Source organism: Maniola hyperantus, chromosome 4 (assembly GCF_902806685.2).
Source record: "Maniola hyperantus chromosome 4, iAphHyp1.2, whole genome shotgun sequence".
In the NCBI taxonomy this organism is placed as follows: Eukaryota; Metazoa; Arthropoda; class Insecta; order Lepidoptera; family Nymphalidae; genus Maniola; species Maniola hyperantus.
This window is the reverse complement of record NC_048539.1, coordinates 10,088,704-10,104,111: the sequence shown is the minus strand read 5'-3', so window position 1 is coordinate 10,104,111 and position 15,408 is coordinate 10,088,704. Positions and strand designations below refer to the sequence as shown.

At 36.8% G+C, this 15,408-nt stretch overlaps 2 protein-coding genes across 5 annotated transcripts in view; one reads left to right on the top strand and one right to left on the bottom strand.

The window, feature by feature from the left end:
• LOC117997209 (b(0,+)-type amino acid transporter 1-like) overlaps nucleotides 1-3,512 on the top strand; it is a 36,259-nt gene extending 32,747 nt beyond the window's left edge. For all 4 annotated transcript variants that reach the window (XM_034985422.2, XM_034985421.2, XM_034985419.2 and 1 more), the window contains exon 13: nucleotides 297-3,512. In XM_034985422.2, the coding sequence (XP_034841313.1) occupies nucleotides 297-364 (68 nt within the window). In that variant the 3' untranslated portion in view covers nucleotides 365-3,512. The remainder of the gene's footprint in view (nucleotides 1-296) is intronic.
• Nucleotides 3,513-3,871: 359 nt separating this feature from the next.
• Nucleotides 3,872-14,300, bottom strand: hyx (cell division cycle 73 hyrax). The gene is made up of 12 exons (XM_034985423.2): nucleotides 13,957-14,300; nucleotides 13,777-13,882; nucleotides 13,579-13,698; nucleotides 13,208-13,353; nucleotides 12,797-13,022; nucleotides 11,471-11,642; nucleotides 10,929-11,060; nucleotides 9,632-9,806; nucleotides 8,228-8,345; nucleotides 7,511-7,652; nucleotides 6,873-7,014; nucleotides 3,872-6,312 (listed from the first exon to the last, which is right to left on the bottom strand). The coding sequence occupies exons 1-12, from the start codon at nucleotides 14,085-14,087 to the stop codon at nucleotides 6,276-6,278; spliced, it is 1,647 nt and encodes a 548-aa protein (XP_034841314.1). The 5' UTR covers nucleotides 14,088-14,300; the 3' UTR covers nucleotides 3,872-6,275.
• Between the last annotated feature and the right edge of the window lie 1,108 nt (nucleotides 14,301-15,408).

The following is a 15,408-nucleotide window of genomic DNA, read 5'->3' as shown; positions in this document are numbered from 1 at the left end:
TAGTTGCAATTGAGGTCGTGTAACAAATAGAATAATTTTTATGATATTACGTTTCGATTGGGAATGGGACGTTACTCTTTTCAGTTCCAATCGGTTCCACGCTAGTTGCAATTGAGGTCGTGTAACAAATAGAATAATTTTTATGATATTAAGTTTCGATTGGGAATGGGACGTTACTCTTTTCAGTTCCAATCGGTTCCAGGCTAGTTGCAATTGAGGTTGTGTAACAAATAGAATAATTTTCATGATATACCTACCTAAGTACTCAACTAAACTTTATATGTTTTTTGTTTCAGATAAAATAACAGTATTTTTGCAAATGGTGCTGGAGGTTGTGCCAACGTCTACGACTTTCGAATACTAAGTCCGCGCTGGACTTTAAAAAGCATTTGGTAATACTTGAGTATTTTAGGCTCTGGTTAATGTTTCGAGCTTTCAAGAGCTTAGGTAGTCAGATGGCTAAAAATAACTTTGTTCGGGCTATTAAATTTTTTGTCAAAGTTTTATATTTTTAGAGTAGCAGGTAACAGCTTTGGTTTAAAATATCATGACGTACTTATATTTCTACCTAAAACTCAAGGAAATGATGTGTCATCTGGTTAAGGGACTTATTTTGATTTGAATTTAAGTCTTGTGCTCGTTCTGTGTCTAAGGAATCTAACATTCGGCCCGTTCAGTATAATATTGTGTATTAAATAAATTATTTTTTGACTGATATAACAGGTTCCTTTTTATATTTTTAACATTATGTACGAGAAATTAAATTAATATAACATTTAATGTTTTATACTGTTGTTGATTTTTATGAGTAGGTATAAAATATTCTTCATAAACATAATATTATCTTTTACCAGGGGTTTATCTACCTGAGCAATAAATGATAATGTTTTAGTAGGTACTTATTGCCTCAAAATGTGTTAGCTCTTTCATTTTTTGAAAATTAAACTAAGAATGTTTTATATTATTTGAGTTAATAATTAATATATAAAACATACAAAGATCTGAAATATTTACAAGGCCATTAAATTGCATAAAATAATTACAAGAATATTTTTTATTTTAAATTTATTAATTCATGTTTTTATTTCTATTGACTTTTGTCTATTTTATCAAAAAATAGTTACCAAAAATGGTTGTTTACAAACGCCCTCAGATTTGTCTTCGTCCTTGCTCTTTAAAATACCTATGTTGTTCAAGTCAGGTTTTGTTGAGCCAATAGGCTTAAAAATTGCGTTTAGATAGGATATATTCATTTCTCATTTCATTAGGTTGCACGAATCATTCCTACGGGCACTAGCGGTGAGTTTTACCCAAACAATCGGTATATTAACGGCTTCTGGATATATATCGCTACTTGGATTTATCATGAGCTACAATAAATAAGGCGCGGAAATTTCCTAATAATTAAGCTTTAGGATATTGGATATCTAAAGGTGCACTTTTTAGTTGAGCGTCTGACGCGGAGTAACTGACGCGACCGACGCTCGATTCGAAAGCGATAGATAGGTGGAATTTCGAGTCAAGCTTCACAAACGCGGTGTATAGGTATAGCGTCTATAGCGCCGCGACACTGACGAGACGTCCACGTCAGTCGTGAGTATAGTGACGCTTTGGTGGCAAAGGGTTGCAGTATTTAGATTTCTAGTAAATGATAAAATATTAGGTATGTTTTATAATACTTACCTAACATTATTTTACATATTTCGAATATTGAGAAAAGTGAAATCACTTATAAATACGGAGTTATTTTATTACTAGGCTATAAAACTTGTTAAAAGGCCAAATAATGTTTTAAACTTGTTTAACTTTTTTATTAAAACGTATGACGTTTGTAAATATTGGTAATAGAAAAATACGGTAATCTTAGAAGTTTCTTTTGCAAATCCAAGGTTGTATATAAGATTCTTGGGCAAATCTCTAGGCTTGAAGCCCTATCGCATCACTATGAGTGATTGTGCTAAACTCATAGTCTATAGTTCATATCTCATCCGTAGTTAACCTTAGCTTAAGCATTGTTTACTTTAATTTGTCAAATTTTGCAATATAATATTTACTTACAGGGGATAGGTAGCGAAATATGATGATTTACTTAAAATTATGTCAATAATTTATAGGTATTAGTCAAAAGGATAGGTATGACTATTAATTACTATTTTTTGCTCATCTTAGACGTATCTAGTAAAAGAGCAATGGGAGTTTAATATGCGAATAGTAGCCCCACTTAAAACGTACATATTATAATAAAGTAAACTTTTTAAAATTTGTTTTATATAATATGCCTACTTATTGTGTTCATAATATTAAATTAATAAAAACTCATTTTAAAAGTGCTGTCTTCAATTTGTGGGGCAATTTAATTGTTACCGGCAAATAAAGCCGTCAGTCGTTACACTATCCCATATTAAAGACTAAAGTGTGGTTTTCACTAATATTTCTACAAATGACTGCTGAACTTTGCGACCGGTAAATATTGGTCCTATCATTCCTTACCGGGGCAAAACGAAGCGGTCGATGTTGTTTTTCGATCTATTTTTATATTGTTTTTCTTCTTTTATATAGAATAGTTTGAAAGCGTGTAATTAGAGTATGTAATTAAGCCAGTCATTTGTATCTCTGTGGATTTTTTTAAATAGTAGACGCTTATAAAAGCATCAATACATGCAAATCCATGGCATAGTAGCCAATCAACTATTTTCGCAAAATCAGTTTTTTACGGCATTCCGTACCAAGTAGGTACCAAGTGCGGTAATACACACTGTGGCAAACTTACAGTGTCTTGGGTACTACACAAGAAACTGTAAAATTATGGAGTGCAATAAATAGTTTTGAGTTTGTATCTCTATTAAAAGTAAAGTAGCGAATGCACAATATTTTGATATTACGTACGTTATCATATTATTGCACAATTAGGTAACTAAAGTGTATGATGCTTTTGTCATGTACCAATTCATTAACATCTTCAAAATTGCTAATTCGGACAATTTCAAAAATTAAAAACTCTCGTTTTTGGTCTCCTGGTAAATGAATATTTGATAGATTACGCAACTATGCCGTGGACGTGAAGTTATTATGAATTTTAATTTTCAATAGTAGGTACCTACTTACTTATTTTCATGTAATTTTTTTTGGAAAATGACTGTCTGTCATATTACCCTAGTGTTTAGACCCATTAGATAGCCCATAAAAGCTTAGAAATGATAAATTGCCCCATCCTGTTTGATCTAATTGTGTAGAAGTGTAAATAGTATATCTACAGAATATAATATATCAATTACTGTCTATATTATCTATATGTGATTTCTAAGAAATTGGGCACACAAGTACACACATGATGATGTGATATTGTTATGGGTAAAACTAATGGTTTTATTTTTGTGTACAGATGAAATATCAAATACCTAATATACATACATGAAAATAATACCCTATAATATGTACTTATCTCTACACGGAGGACAGATTTATTTATTGTTATACTACAATGGAAATAAATAAAATTTTGAATAAAGATATAGATGATGTTTTATTTAATCTTTACTATAATATTACAAATGCGAAGTGTATGTCTGTCTGTTAGCTTTTCACAGCCCATCCATATAACCGATTTCACCCGGAGATAGCTAGCATCCAAGGAACGGACATAGGCTACTTTTTGTCCTGGATACAGAGTTCCAATGGGATTATTAAAAACCTAAATCCACTTGGACGAAGTCGCGAGAAGAAAGTATAGTACGCAACAGGTCGAGATGGTAATCGGGGCGAGGGCTGAGGTGGTAAAATCAAAATCAAAATTATTTATTGTGATCATGTCAATGTCATGTGACCTTAATTAATAGGAAAATATTCTGGTACAAAATAAAATTACGAAAAGTAAATGTTCAACAATTTATTGTTGTCAATAACAAAGATCACAGATCTTTGAACATGTCGATACCATTTAATAAACTATTTTGGCTACTGGTTATATTTTAAATAATGTTCTAAAAAGTTATAACATAATAACATAACTTTTCAGGAAATTAATTTTATCAAAACAAAACGTGTTTTCTCGTCCATACAAAATACATTATATTTATAATAATTTATGTATGTGTGTGTGTATAAGATGCATAAGTATATACAATGTAAGCTGCATAACGAATTAAAGAGGACTAAGGAGTGGTACACAGCATAAATATTGGATAATTTTGTCAATACTATAGACTCGATAGCACAATGACCATAAAACTTACAAGTTCCATTTTATTTTTATCACAGTTAAATATATACTATACCACTATATGAGTTATCAGTAATCTTTATCATCACACTATGTTGGTACTTGGTTGAAGATTAATAATAAAGTAAAATAATATCGATTCCAATACACAAAATTACGCAAGTTGCGGGAGGGTAAGTTGACGTAGTCTATCGTCCGGAAAGAAACCAGTCCTCCAGAGGCGCACCTTCGTGTTCCTGGTGCGCCTCAGACGCATCTATGTAGGGATTTTATTGGTCCCCTGAGGTGGGTCCTTAGCAGGCGCCGCTGGCTGGTTTGCGCGAACGTGTTTGGCCCCGTAGCCCAGCCACCAGGCGATGCGTGAAACATCGTGGGGTTTTAGTCGTTAAGAGTCCGACATAACCTCCGTACCTCCCCGGGTGCGGTGGCATCCATGAGGATTTCCCCACGGAATTAAAAGGGTAAGTTGACGTAAAATTATAGGAATTTAACGTAGGTTGCGGGAGGGTGACATTTGACATCAAAATCAAGGAATTTAACGTAGTGCGGGTTGCGGGAGGGTGACATTATACATAAAAATCAAGGAATTTAACGAAGGGTGGGTTGCAAGAGGGTGCAATCGTCCATCAACCGATAGACGTCCACTGCTGGACATAGGTCTCTTGTAGGGATTTCCACACACCACGGTCTTACGCCGCCTGAATCCAGCGGTTCCCTTTGACTCGTCTAGTGTCCGTCCGTCCGTCCACCTAGTGGGGGGTTCCGTTGCGAGGTCAGAGGTCGCCATTCCAGCAACGTTTATTGATTTTTCGAACTTTGTGCCCTGCTTATGTCGGTTACTCTAGTTCTCCTACGGATCTTCTCATTTCTGATTCGATCACGTAGGAAAAATCCAAGCATAACTCTCTCCATCGCCAGCTGAGTGACTCTGAGCTCTCTTATGAGGCTCATAGTTGCGACGATGTCTCGGATCCATATGTCATCACTGGCAACATGCATCGCACGCAGGTAAGTATATAATTTATGTTTAATGATATTTCTTTATTTTTTAGACACTATTGCTGTGATTTTCTGTTGTAGTTGCTGTAACAACTATAATAATTCGAGAAAATAAAATAAATTCAGCATTTCTTATAAATATATAGATTGAATACCATATTACTATATTATCGAGAAGTATATATGCGTACATAAATATGTACTTGTCTTATCGATTGTAATAGTGTACAAATATTAATATAATATTTTATAATAGGTAATGGCGCGATTACACTTGGTCGTTACTTGTTACCTCGTAGCCCCGGTGCCTTTTTAGCACTGAAGGACGAGGGTGACCTATAAACATTGAGCTATGTTGCGCTGTTTTTTCTACAAACAACATTGAGCTGCGCGGTGTGCTGTGCGACTGCGACATGTATGCGCACGAGTGCAAGCGAGATAGACGAAAGACTGAGAGAGATGGTCAATGATGCGTGACGAGCGAGCTAGCACGTATCGCGTGATTTTTGCTATGTTTCAAACACAGCACAGCCGTACAAAGCGCAGCTCAACAGGGTTTGTTTGTATCTTCATTATAATTTAAGAGGAGCGATAGAGCACAGCACAGCACAGCATAGCTCAGTGTTGATTGTTCACCCTGACAGCCGCAATATTTTACGCTAGTTAGTTCACATTATAGGCATCCGAAACCGGCGAATTTGTTTAGTGTTATTGCGCCCATTATAGAATAGATATTCATATTATGTGTACAACATGACTTCTCACGCGGCATTTTAATTTTATGTGTCAATTGTCATGTCAGAAGTACAATTTTAGAGCTTATTTTAAAGTGAACCGCATTTTTGACATGACAGTTGGCCCATAGAGTTAAAATGGCGCGCGAAAAGTCATTTTGTACGGAGTATACTATAACAAAGCTAAGTAGGAAGTATTGAGCCAAAATAATTCTTAAATGGTATGAATTGACTTAGATTCTCTTTGCAATAAGGCGTTCGGATATTCACACAATGTCATTAATATAGTCTATTTCATAAAATTCTATAAATCTAACACTAACTCAGAACCTTAGGTGTGGTTTATTCTTCATCATGTGCCTGTAACAAAACATATAAGTACTTACAATATCCATACTAATATTATAAAAGCGAAAGTGTGTCTGTCTGTTAAATTTCACAACCCATCAGTTAAACAGATTTTGACCAAATATTAAACAAAGATAGCTTGCATCCCGGAGATAGAAAGGATGCTTTCTATCCCGGAAAATCTCGGGATTTCTGGGACTTTGGCTAAGCGCACAACCCAGCACAGTTTCTTATATACAATGCGTTATCATAGAAGAGAGATTAAAGCAATGTGCTATGCTGCGCGGCCAAGGCTTTCTGCCACACTGCTAACATCAGCGTGCGTCAGATTCGGCAAATCAGCGGGTGTCATAATTTATTTAAGTCTGACAAATTTGTTGTAGGCAAAAGAAATACACATTCTGTGAAAATTTCAACTCTCTGCCTATTACTTAAGGTTCACGGACATAGACACGGACAGACGGACGGACAGCGGAGTCTTAGTTGGCCCGTTGGCACCCATCAAGTACGGAACCCTAAAAAAGGATAGATATTTTCAGCGAGCGAAGGCGCGGAAGGTCGCTAGCACGTACTTGTCAAGGGTCTCCCAGAAGCCGAGCAGCGCGGCGCGGTCCAGATGCCGCTTGGTGCGGCTCAGGTTGAGCACGGTGACCGCCCAGCGCGCCACGTTCGCGTCCAGCTTCATCTCGTCGAACTTCAGGTGGAACGCGCATACTGCTCGACAGAAACAACTACACTGCTGGTCGATCTCGGAAAAGCTGCATCAATGTTGTTTTGAAACTACTTTTATTTACACTGGAATTCATAGTCAAGATAGGGACTTCTTCAGAGGACGATTTAAACGACATTTGTAATTTTCATCCTTTATGCAATGCACTAAGGTTGTGTATAGTGCACAAAAATACTCCTCAAGTGAAATTTTTTGTGGCAAATTTCATGTCAAAAGTACGATTTTAGTCCTTATTTTGAAAAAGAACCGTACTTTTGACATGACCGTTGACCCATAGAGTTAAAATGGCGCGTGAGGAGTCATTTTTTACGGGCCTCTAAAAAAAGCCTATCTTGACTATGAATTTTTATTTCAATTTGGAGGCAAAATAATTAGTTTAAGATTTTTTCTTTTTAGTTAGATAAGTAATTAAAAAGTTTATCGGTCCACCTCCACCTTTTCTGAGCTTCCTAAAATTTAAAGGTACAAAAATATACTAACTGTTAGCAAAGATTTGAACAGGATTGCCATCCCAGGGCCAGCCCTTGAACTGCCAGGCCGGACCCTGCACGAACACGGCCACCACGCGGTCCCACTCGGCCGCCGACAGCCTCCCCGGGCTGTCCACCACGCGGTATGGCACCTGTCGACATACAGTGATGACGTAAGTCGTTGTCAGGCGAAACACGTTATCGGCTGGACGTAGTGAGTTCCACACGTTCTTAGTGACTTCCACACGTCGCAGTCTTGCGCCGCCAAGATCCAGCAGCTCCTTAAGACTTGTTTAATGTCGTCAGTCTACTGAGTAGGCGATCTTGAAGATTTTATTGGCTTTCCAGCAACATTCCTTGAAGTCCTCATGGGCAGGGCAGGCAGGATTTTAGCAGGGATCTCACGTACAACAGACTGATAACATATTTTAATGTATATAACGGGTACATACCACGATTAATTTTTATTTTATATAGACTGATAACATCTAGAGTACAGAAATGGACCCAGGGAATAAATAGAAAACGGTAGCCGACTTTGTTCATCTGCATTCAGATGCCAGTTCAAAAACGATCAAGTGCGAATGTACGAAAATTGGTAGATAGCCTGCCATAGGCTGCAACTTTGTTAGTAAACGTTCTTTCTCCAATTTGATTCAAGTATAAATTTGTTCATTTCATAATTTAATTATACAAAAATGTTGAAAATCAATTGAAGTTTACGAACCGTCATTGTCGTCGCATTGTTGGGCACTTGGTCACCTTGTGGACCTTTTCTCCTTTGCAAGAGTACTTCGTTCTCGCGAGCTGCTCCCTCTGTTTTCTTTTGCTCAACAGGTACAAATCTGTAAATTGACTGGGAATGATTCTTTTCTAAAAACCGGCAAATGGCGAGTCAGACTAGCACACCGAGGGGGTATTTTAGACATTTCGCACAATAAATGAGAAACTATTATGCATAATATAAATATGCATAATATAAATAAAAATCTGTTTAAGAATGTACAGGTAAAGCCCTTTCATTTTATGATATCCCAGTTGATATAGTTATCTTACTTTAAAAATTGAAAATACTAAATATTTTTTCGTTTTAATTTTTTTTGTGATGTAACCACAAATTCACGATTTTCGGATTTTTTCCTTTACTTCTAATTCTAGGTCAAAGGGAAGTACCCTATAGGTTTCCATGGCTGACACTATAAGGGTCCCCTTTTTCTTTGGTTTCATTGGCTTTTTTTGATTCAGTGTCAGGCTTCATACAGAATCTGTATAGAAAACTTATTGGTTCAATTTTCTACAAGAGTATTGTTCACTTAGACTGGATGTAAATCCAATAATAACCATTTTTTTGAGAAAAAGTGCAGTTTCTTTAAATCGATGACGTGGTTCCTAGACCTCATTCCTATACTCAATAATAATACAAATTTTTGCCTCACCACTCCTTAAATATCACATTGTTCAATTGGACAGTGTTTGCATAAACAATATGTTGTCTGGTGACAGGCTTCTGCCGTGGCTAGTTACCACCCTATCGGCAAAGCTGTGCGCCAAGCGATTTAGGGTACCAGTACGATGCCAAGTAGAAACCGATAATCCGTAAACCGTAGCCCCCTCCAAGTCACCCCGCTTTCATCTTAGACTGCATAATCATATGGATGGGGTTACCTCGCTGGTGCAGTGCGTCACAGATGTTTGCGAAGGATCACACAGATGATTTTTACGCAATTGTAAGAAAAAGAGCTGCATCTGTGATAAGCAGGGTGCGTGGGAGCTCCAACAGTATTCTGAGAACATTGGCTGCAAAGTGGGAAAACCCTTTTATGAAGCACTGGGTGTACATACACATGAACACCAAGTGGTCAAGGGGGTATATGAATTAATCAAAATTTGAATTAATTAATAATAATTGTAATCTAATTTAGTTACTAACATAGTTAATAAGGTCTACTGTTACTAACACATTATGGATGAAATATCTGAAATAAAATAAATAATAAATAAAATAAAATAAATATACCAACAGCCAACAGGTGAGATCGCAGTCAAGGGCTAACTGTTGAAGAATTTAAAAAATACATGAGCGTGAGCGAAGACCGCTTGCCACCGCCCGCGGCGTTGAAAGTATACATACTTGAGGTCTTGCAGCATATCTTTTACGTTGTACATGGATATGAGCGCCGTGGTGGCGGCGGGGATGATGATGATGGGCGTGCGCGAGGGCCGCTTGCCGCCGCCCGTGGGCGCCCGCGCAGCCGCCACAGGCAGCAGGTCACGTCTGCCCGGCGTTCCCGGAACTGAGCCGTTCTCTGAAAATATTTATATACAGTAGAAAGTAGTTCAATGACTTGAGTTTTGTCTGGTGAGGGTTCCGTACCTCAAAAGCAAAAAGGAACTTTTATAAAATCACTTTTCTGCCTATCTATCTGTCATCTGTCTATAAAAGGAAATTAAAACCTATAGGGTACTTGCCGTTGACCTATAGAATCATGAAATAGGCAGGTAGGTAGGTTTTATAGCACAAGTAAAGGAAAAAATCCGAAAACCGTGTATTTGTGGTTACATCACAAAAAAAAATTAAAATGTGTTCACGTAAAAATAATTAATTAGTTTGCTAAATCAGACGTAAATGGCGCTGTTGGCATTAACTTGTATGTTGCACATACAGTAGCCGGCAAGAAATATTGTACATCAACCTTTACAAAGAAATCTGTCCTTGAGATGGACAAAACGTCACATAGACAACAGTAACATATATAGTACATAGATAGAGTAACAGAGACTCTACGAAGCCAAAACCTCTTTCTAAAGGTTGATGTACAATATTTCTTGCCAACTACTAAAAAAATGTTATATCTTTGTTATCCATCACTTTCCGTGTGCAAGTCCGACTTGCACTTGACCGGTTTTTACCAACCAAAACCTCTATAAGAGTAAAATCTATGTAAATGGAACATGTTTTCACCTCTGGGTCTCAACAAAGTGATCCTATAAGGGTTCCGTTTTTTCTTTTGAGGTACGGAACCCTAAAAAGTAACACTTATCACATATTAATTGTAAAATTTAAAGAATAATATGTAACAGTAAGTCAAAAATAGACTTTACAACTTCAAATTATTAATATTAATATTTTTCATAGTTAATTTTCTTGTATGCTAGTTAACTTATCTGTCTACCATTCGAATATTTATAACTATTTAGTTACCTAAACCACTTTATATATTTTATAATAATTGTCGATTTTTTTTCTGTATTTTATAATTATTGTATGTTACCTTGTTTAGTGCATATATTTATTTAGGCATTGCTGTGTACACATGTTAAGGGTTACCGCTTAGATCTTAATCTATTGTTTTTTTTATTTGGACCATTTATAGCTGAAACCTGTTTTGTGTGCCTTTATAATAAAATAAATAAAATAAGATACTTACGTGGCATTTGCCTTGGGTGGTTTGGCGTTTGTGGCGCTCTGGCCGGTGCCGGCGCGCTGGGTCCCTCCGTTACGGATTTAAGGGTCATGCCGTGGTATGTACCCATAGTGTCAATTTTGAAGCCCTCAGTTTCTGAAACAAAAGAAAGGTAACGTTTACGTACACCCTTTAACACTTGTTATTATATCCTCTGTAACATGGTTGTGTGGCCTGGCAGAGATCACTTCAAAGCAATAATGCTGTCAATTTGTTCTTCTATTTTTTTTATGGAAAAATGAAAAAAAAAAATTACCAAAAACAATTTTGTCAATTTTAACTTTGTCTGATGGTACTTGTGTCTTTCTTTTTATGATGGTGTATAATAAAGCATATTACTTCATTCCATTCATTCATTTCAAGGTTAAAGGCAACTTTTCTGTATATTTTTATGTGAAACTTCTGCAGTAGTAAAACTGTGAATGTAGACAGTGGTACGAGGAAACTTTCAGCTTTTATAAAATAACGAAGGTCTTGCATGCGCTGGCTCTCTCTCTAATACATACCTTCTTTTTGCCTAATGAATCGTTCCTGATCGTATCTGTTGTACTGTGTCTGTTGCATGGGCATCGCGCTCGGCGGTGGCATCACCACGGGCTGTGGCCGCGGGATGCCGGGCCTGCCTTCCTCGCGGGCTCTTATACTACCCAGTAGTGCTAAAATGCTCTTTGCGAATGTCTAAAATATAAACCACTGTTTAGTATTGGTTAAACAAACTAGTAATTAAAATTATTTGACGACCTCCCTAGCGCAGTGGTGAGCGCTGTGGTCTGTGGGAGGTCCCGGGTTCGATTCCGCTGTGATGCCGTGTATAAACCAATTTGGGTATGGGTTTAATAAAAACTGCCATAACCCTTCCAGGTTAGACTGCGACCATCATAGACTGCATCATCATTTATCACCAGGTGAGATTGCAGACAAAGGCTAACTTGTATATGAAGAAAACAATTATTATTTATTTATAATAGACTAAGCAGCGTTTACCGATGTGCTTAAAGATTTTCAAATGATTGTCTAGTTTATTTTTGAATTGATTTATTTATCTTGACATTAGACTAGATACTTCAATTTGTTAATTCGTTGGTTAAAAAATATTTTGAAGGATTTGAGTATGCCAATTAATGTAACTTGCAATCATGCCCTTTTAGCCCAGGTTTGCTTTTTTTCAAATTCTTTTTTCATTTTCTCGATATTCGTGACATTGTAATAATAAAGCAATATTTAAGGTTATTAGCTTTTTAAATATTGTGAATGATATCCATTATAAATATTTAAATATCTTACAGCTGGACTGACATGATAAGTCGGAATATGCCTGACTAATCGCGTGAGTCCCACTGTAAGATATTTATAATCGAGAAAAGATGGTACTGTTGTTCTCGCTCGTCTTGGTGGCACGGGAGATTAGTTAAGTGTTATCAAGACAAGATCTGTTCTATGGCTCCACTCCACTCTGTAAGAGTCTGTTGAACCTTAGATTGTAAAAAAACTGAGTTCTGAACTTTCGATAGTTGTACACATTTAAATAATGTTGCACAATACTCCACTGTTATCAAATACCACTTTATGAAAAATACTAGCTGACGCCTGCGACTTCGTCCGCGTAGATTTAGATTTTTAACAATCCCGCGGGTACTCTTAGGATTTCCGGGATAAAAAGTAGCCTATGTCACTCTCCAGGTCTTTGACTATACCCATGCAAAAAATCACGCCAATCCATTGCTCCGTGGCGACGTGATTGAAGGACAAACCAACAAACCAAAAAACAAACACACTTTCGCATTTATAACAAGGGTACTGATAAATTTGTTAAATTCCTTTGATTATAGTACCTTTCCATTGCTCTGTAATACTGTGGTCCTAGTCCTCCATTGCCTCTCCCGGCTGATAATATCTTTAGTGAGATCCACATCATAGTCCAGAATAGCTCTAAGATCTGATCCAACAACACCCAAAGTGTCAGCATAGTCATGGCTTTTTATAGTTGTCCTCTTTTTGGCTAGACGTTTAGCTTTAATAGCTGCAATTTTCTCCACTGACATAGCCTCAGACAATGACCTAAAGTTAAAGCATAATATGGTAAATACTCAGAATAATCATATTATATTACATACAGAAGTTGCTGTTTAGACAGAGCAATCGTGCATTAAGTGCAAAGAGATTTTTCTAGTCAATTCAAATTTTGATATTGAATCGTGTGGGATTTGCTATAGTCAATAGAAAAGTTTTTTTATTACTCTTACTTTATATTATCAACAGTGACCGAGGCTTCTTTAGGGGCATCCAACCGAGCTGCCAGCTGTTCACGAACCTTTTGTACATGAGTTTCCTCAATGCGAGGCTTTTTAGCAGCTGATTCTCCACCATCATTATCATGTGTGCGTTTGACCTGAAATTTCACATCAAGTCTATTAATTTTGCAAGGCATAGTTTGATTCAATCTTTTTCACAGCTGAGAAGTGAGCTGATTCACACAGATACGGTACAAAAAGACAGTGATAGAAAATATATCAATGACACAAAATGTCTCATTGTGAGGCAACTTGAAACTAACTTCTCAGCCATGAATGAGTTTAAATCCGCCTGTATCAAGAAAAATTAAAAGTGATTTGACCTGTGTTGGAATTTCCAATGGTGCACTTTTGTCTATTGATGCACAAGTGGCTGTTTCACCATTGAGATAAGCAAGCAGCTCTTTACGATCAGGACGACGTACAGGTGGAATATTCGCTGCCTGCAAGAGAAAATAAATTGCTATTTCTTATGTCACTAAAGTAACCTACACACATACTACACCTACAATAATACTTACAGCTGCTTGCTTGACATACACTGGATGAGCAAGTTGTATGTTTTTAAGGATAAACAGCAGACATTCCAGAGTATAATATTCTTTATCGCTGCCTTCCTTTCCAGACCTATTTCAAAATAACACTGTCAGCACTAATTCTAATTATAAAATTTGTAATAAGTTTACGTTACGTTTACTTACCCCCACATAAGATAGTTAGTTTTGACATTCTTGGGCCACGAAAACTCGCCAAATATTATTTGACCGTCACGCTCAATAATTTCTTTTTTATTTACATTATATTGTCGGAGTAAACTGAGGGGGTCCGCCATGATTACGATATATTATTCTTAAAATCAACACTCAATAAATGTTCTATCCAACAAAAATATTGAAGGGACACTTTTTAATGATCAAACTGCATAGTTAAACCTGTAAGTTACCTAAACTCAAACTGTTCATTGCATTTTCTAAATTCCAATTATTTATTTCAAGTTCCGCGTCAAACACTCCATTTTCAACACCTGTCAACCACAGACCAATAGTCAACCTGTCAACTTTTCGGTGCTGTCAACTGCCGTCAACCACAGACTAAATAACATATAACGACGGAACGGGGACGGGCGCTAATGTGGGACGCAACTTGCGTTGACACATTGGCCCCGCGTCATATCAGGAAGACAGCATCAAGACCGGGAGCCGCAGCAGAAACAGCTGAAAACGGCAAGCGGCGTAAGTATGCCTCTCTTATAGAGAGTTACATTTTTGTGCCGTTTGCCGTGGAGACCCTGGGGCCATGGAGTCTTAGTGCAAAAATTTTTTTACGAGACATTTCACCGCTTTTAATAGCCTCATCTGGTGACAGAAGGGCTGGCTCATTTTTTGCGCAACGGATCAGCCTGGCTGTCCAGCGCGGAAATGCAGCCAGTATTCTTGGCACCATTCCACGCGGTCATGATTTATATAGTAATTAGATAAGGCTAGCTTTAAGTTTTATTGTAATATTAAAAATGAGAAAAAACAAAAAAAAAACATATTAATATTAATATACAGTGGTGCGACCATAGAGATAGTATCATTCATCTAAGGGTGCGACCGTAAATAGAATGATAGAATGTCTACGGGTGCGACGGGGCTCTCTTGGCACTTGATTGACATTGATAGAGGGCGCGCTGTTGGAGAACAAAGGCTTAGAACTCAGAATAAGGACTTAGTATGTTGAAGTTAGAAGCAAAGAAGTTGGAAGTACTACTATTAGAAGTAGCCCTATTGTGACACTTACTGTTAAAGCGAGATAGCTAAATAGATTTAAGCTCTTGTTAGAACGTGACAAAATGATTATGCTTTGTCCTTATCACCGTGGCCACAGGCTACTTGACAATTTTTTTAAGTTGGTCTTAAATGGTTAATATTTGTCCTATTATATCAAAAAAATTAACACTATATTTTTTTGCGCCCTAAAAACCGTAAAACTTTAATTTAAAAAAATATTGTTCACTGTCGGCCAAACATGGCCGACAGTGTTTTCACCTGTCTAAGAAAAATATTTTTTTAAATTAAAGTTTTACGGTTTTTAGGGCGCAAAAAAATATAGTGTTAATTTTTTTGATATAATAGGACAAATATTAACCATTTAAGACCAACTTAAAAAAA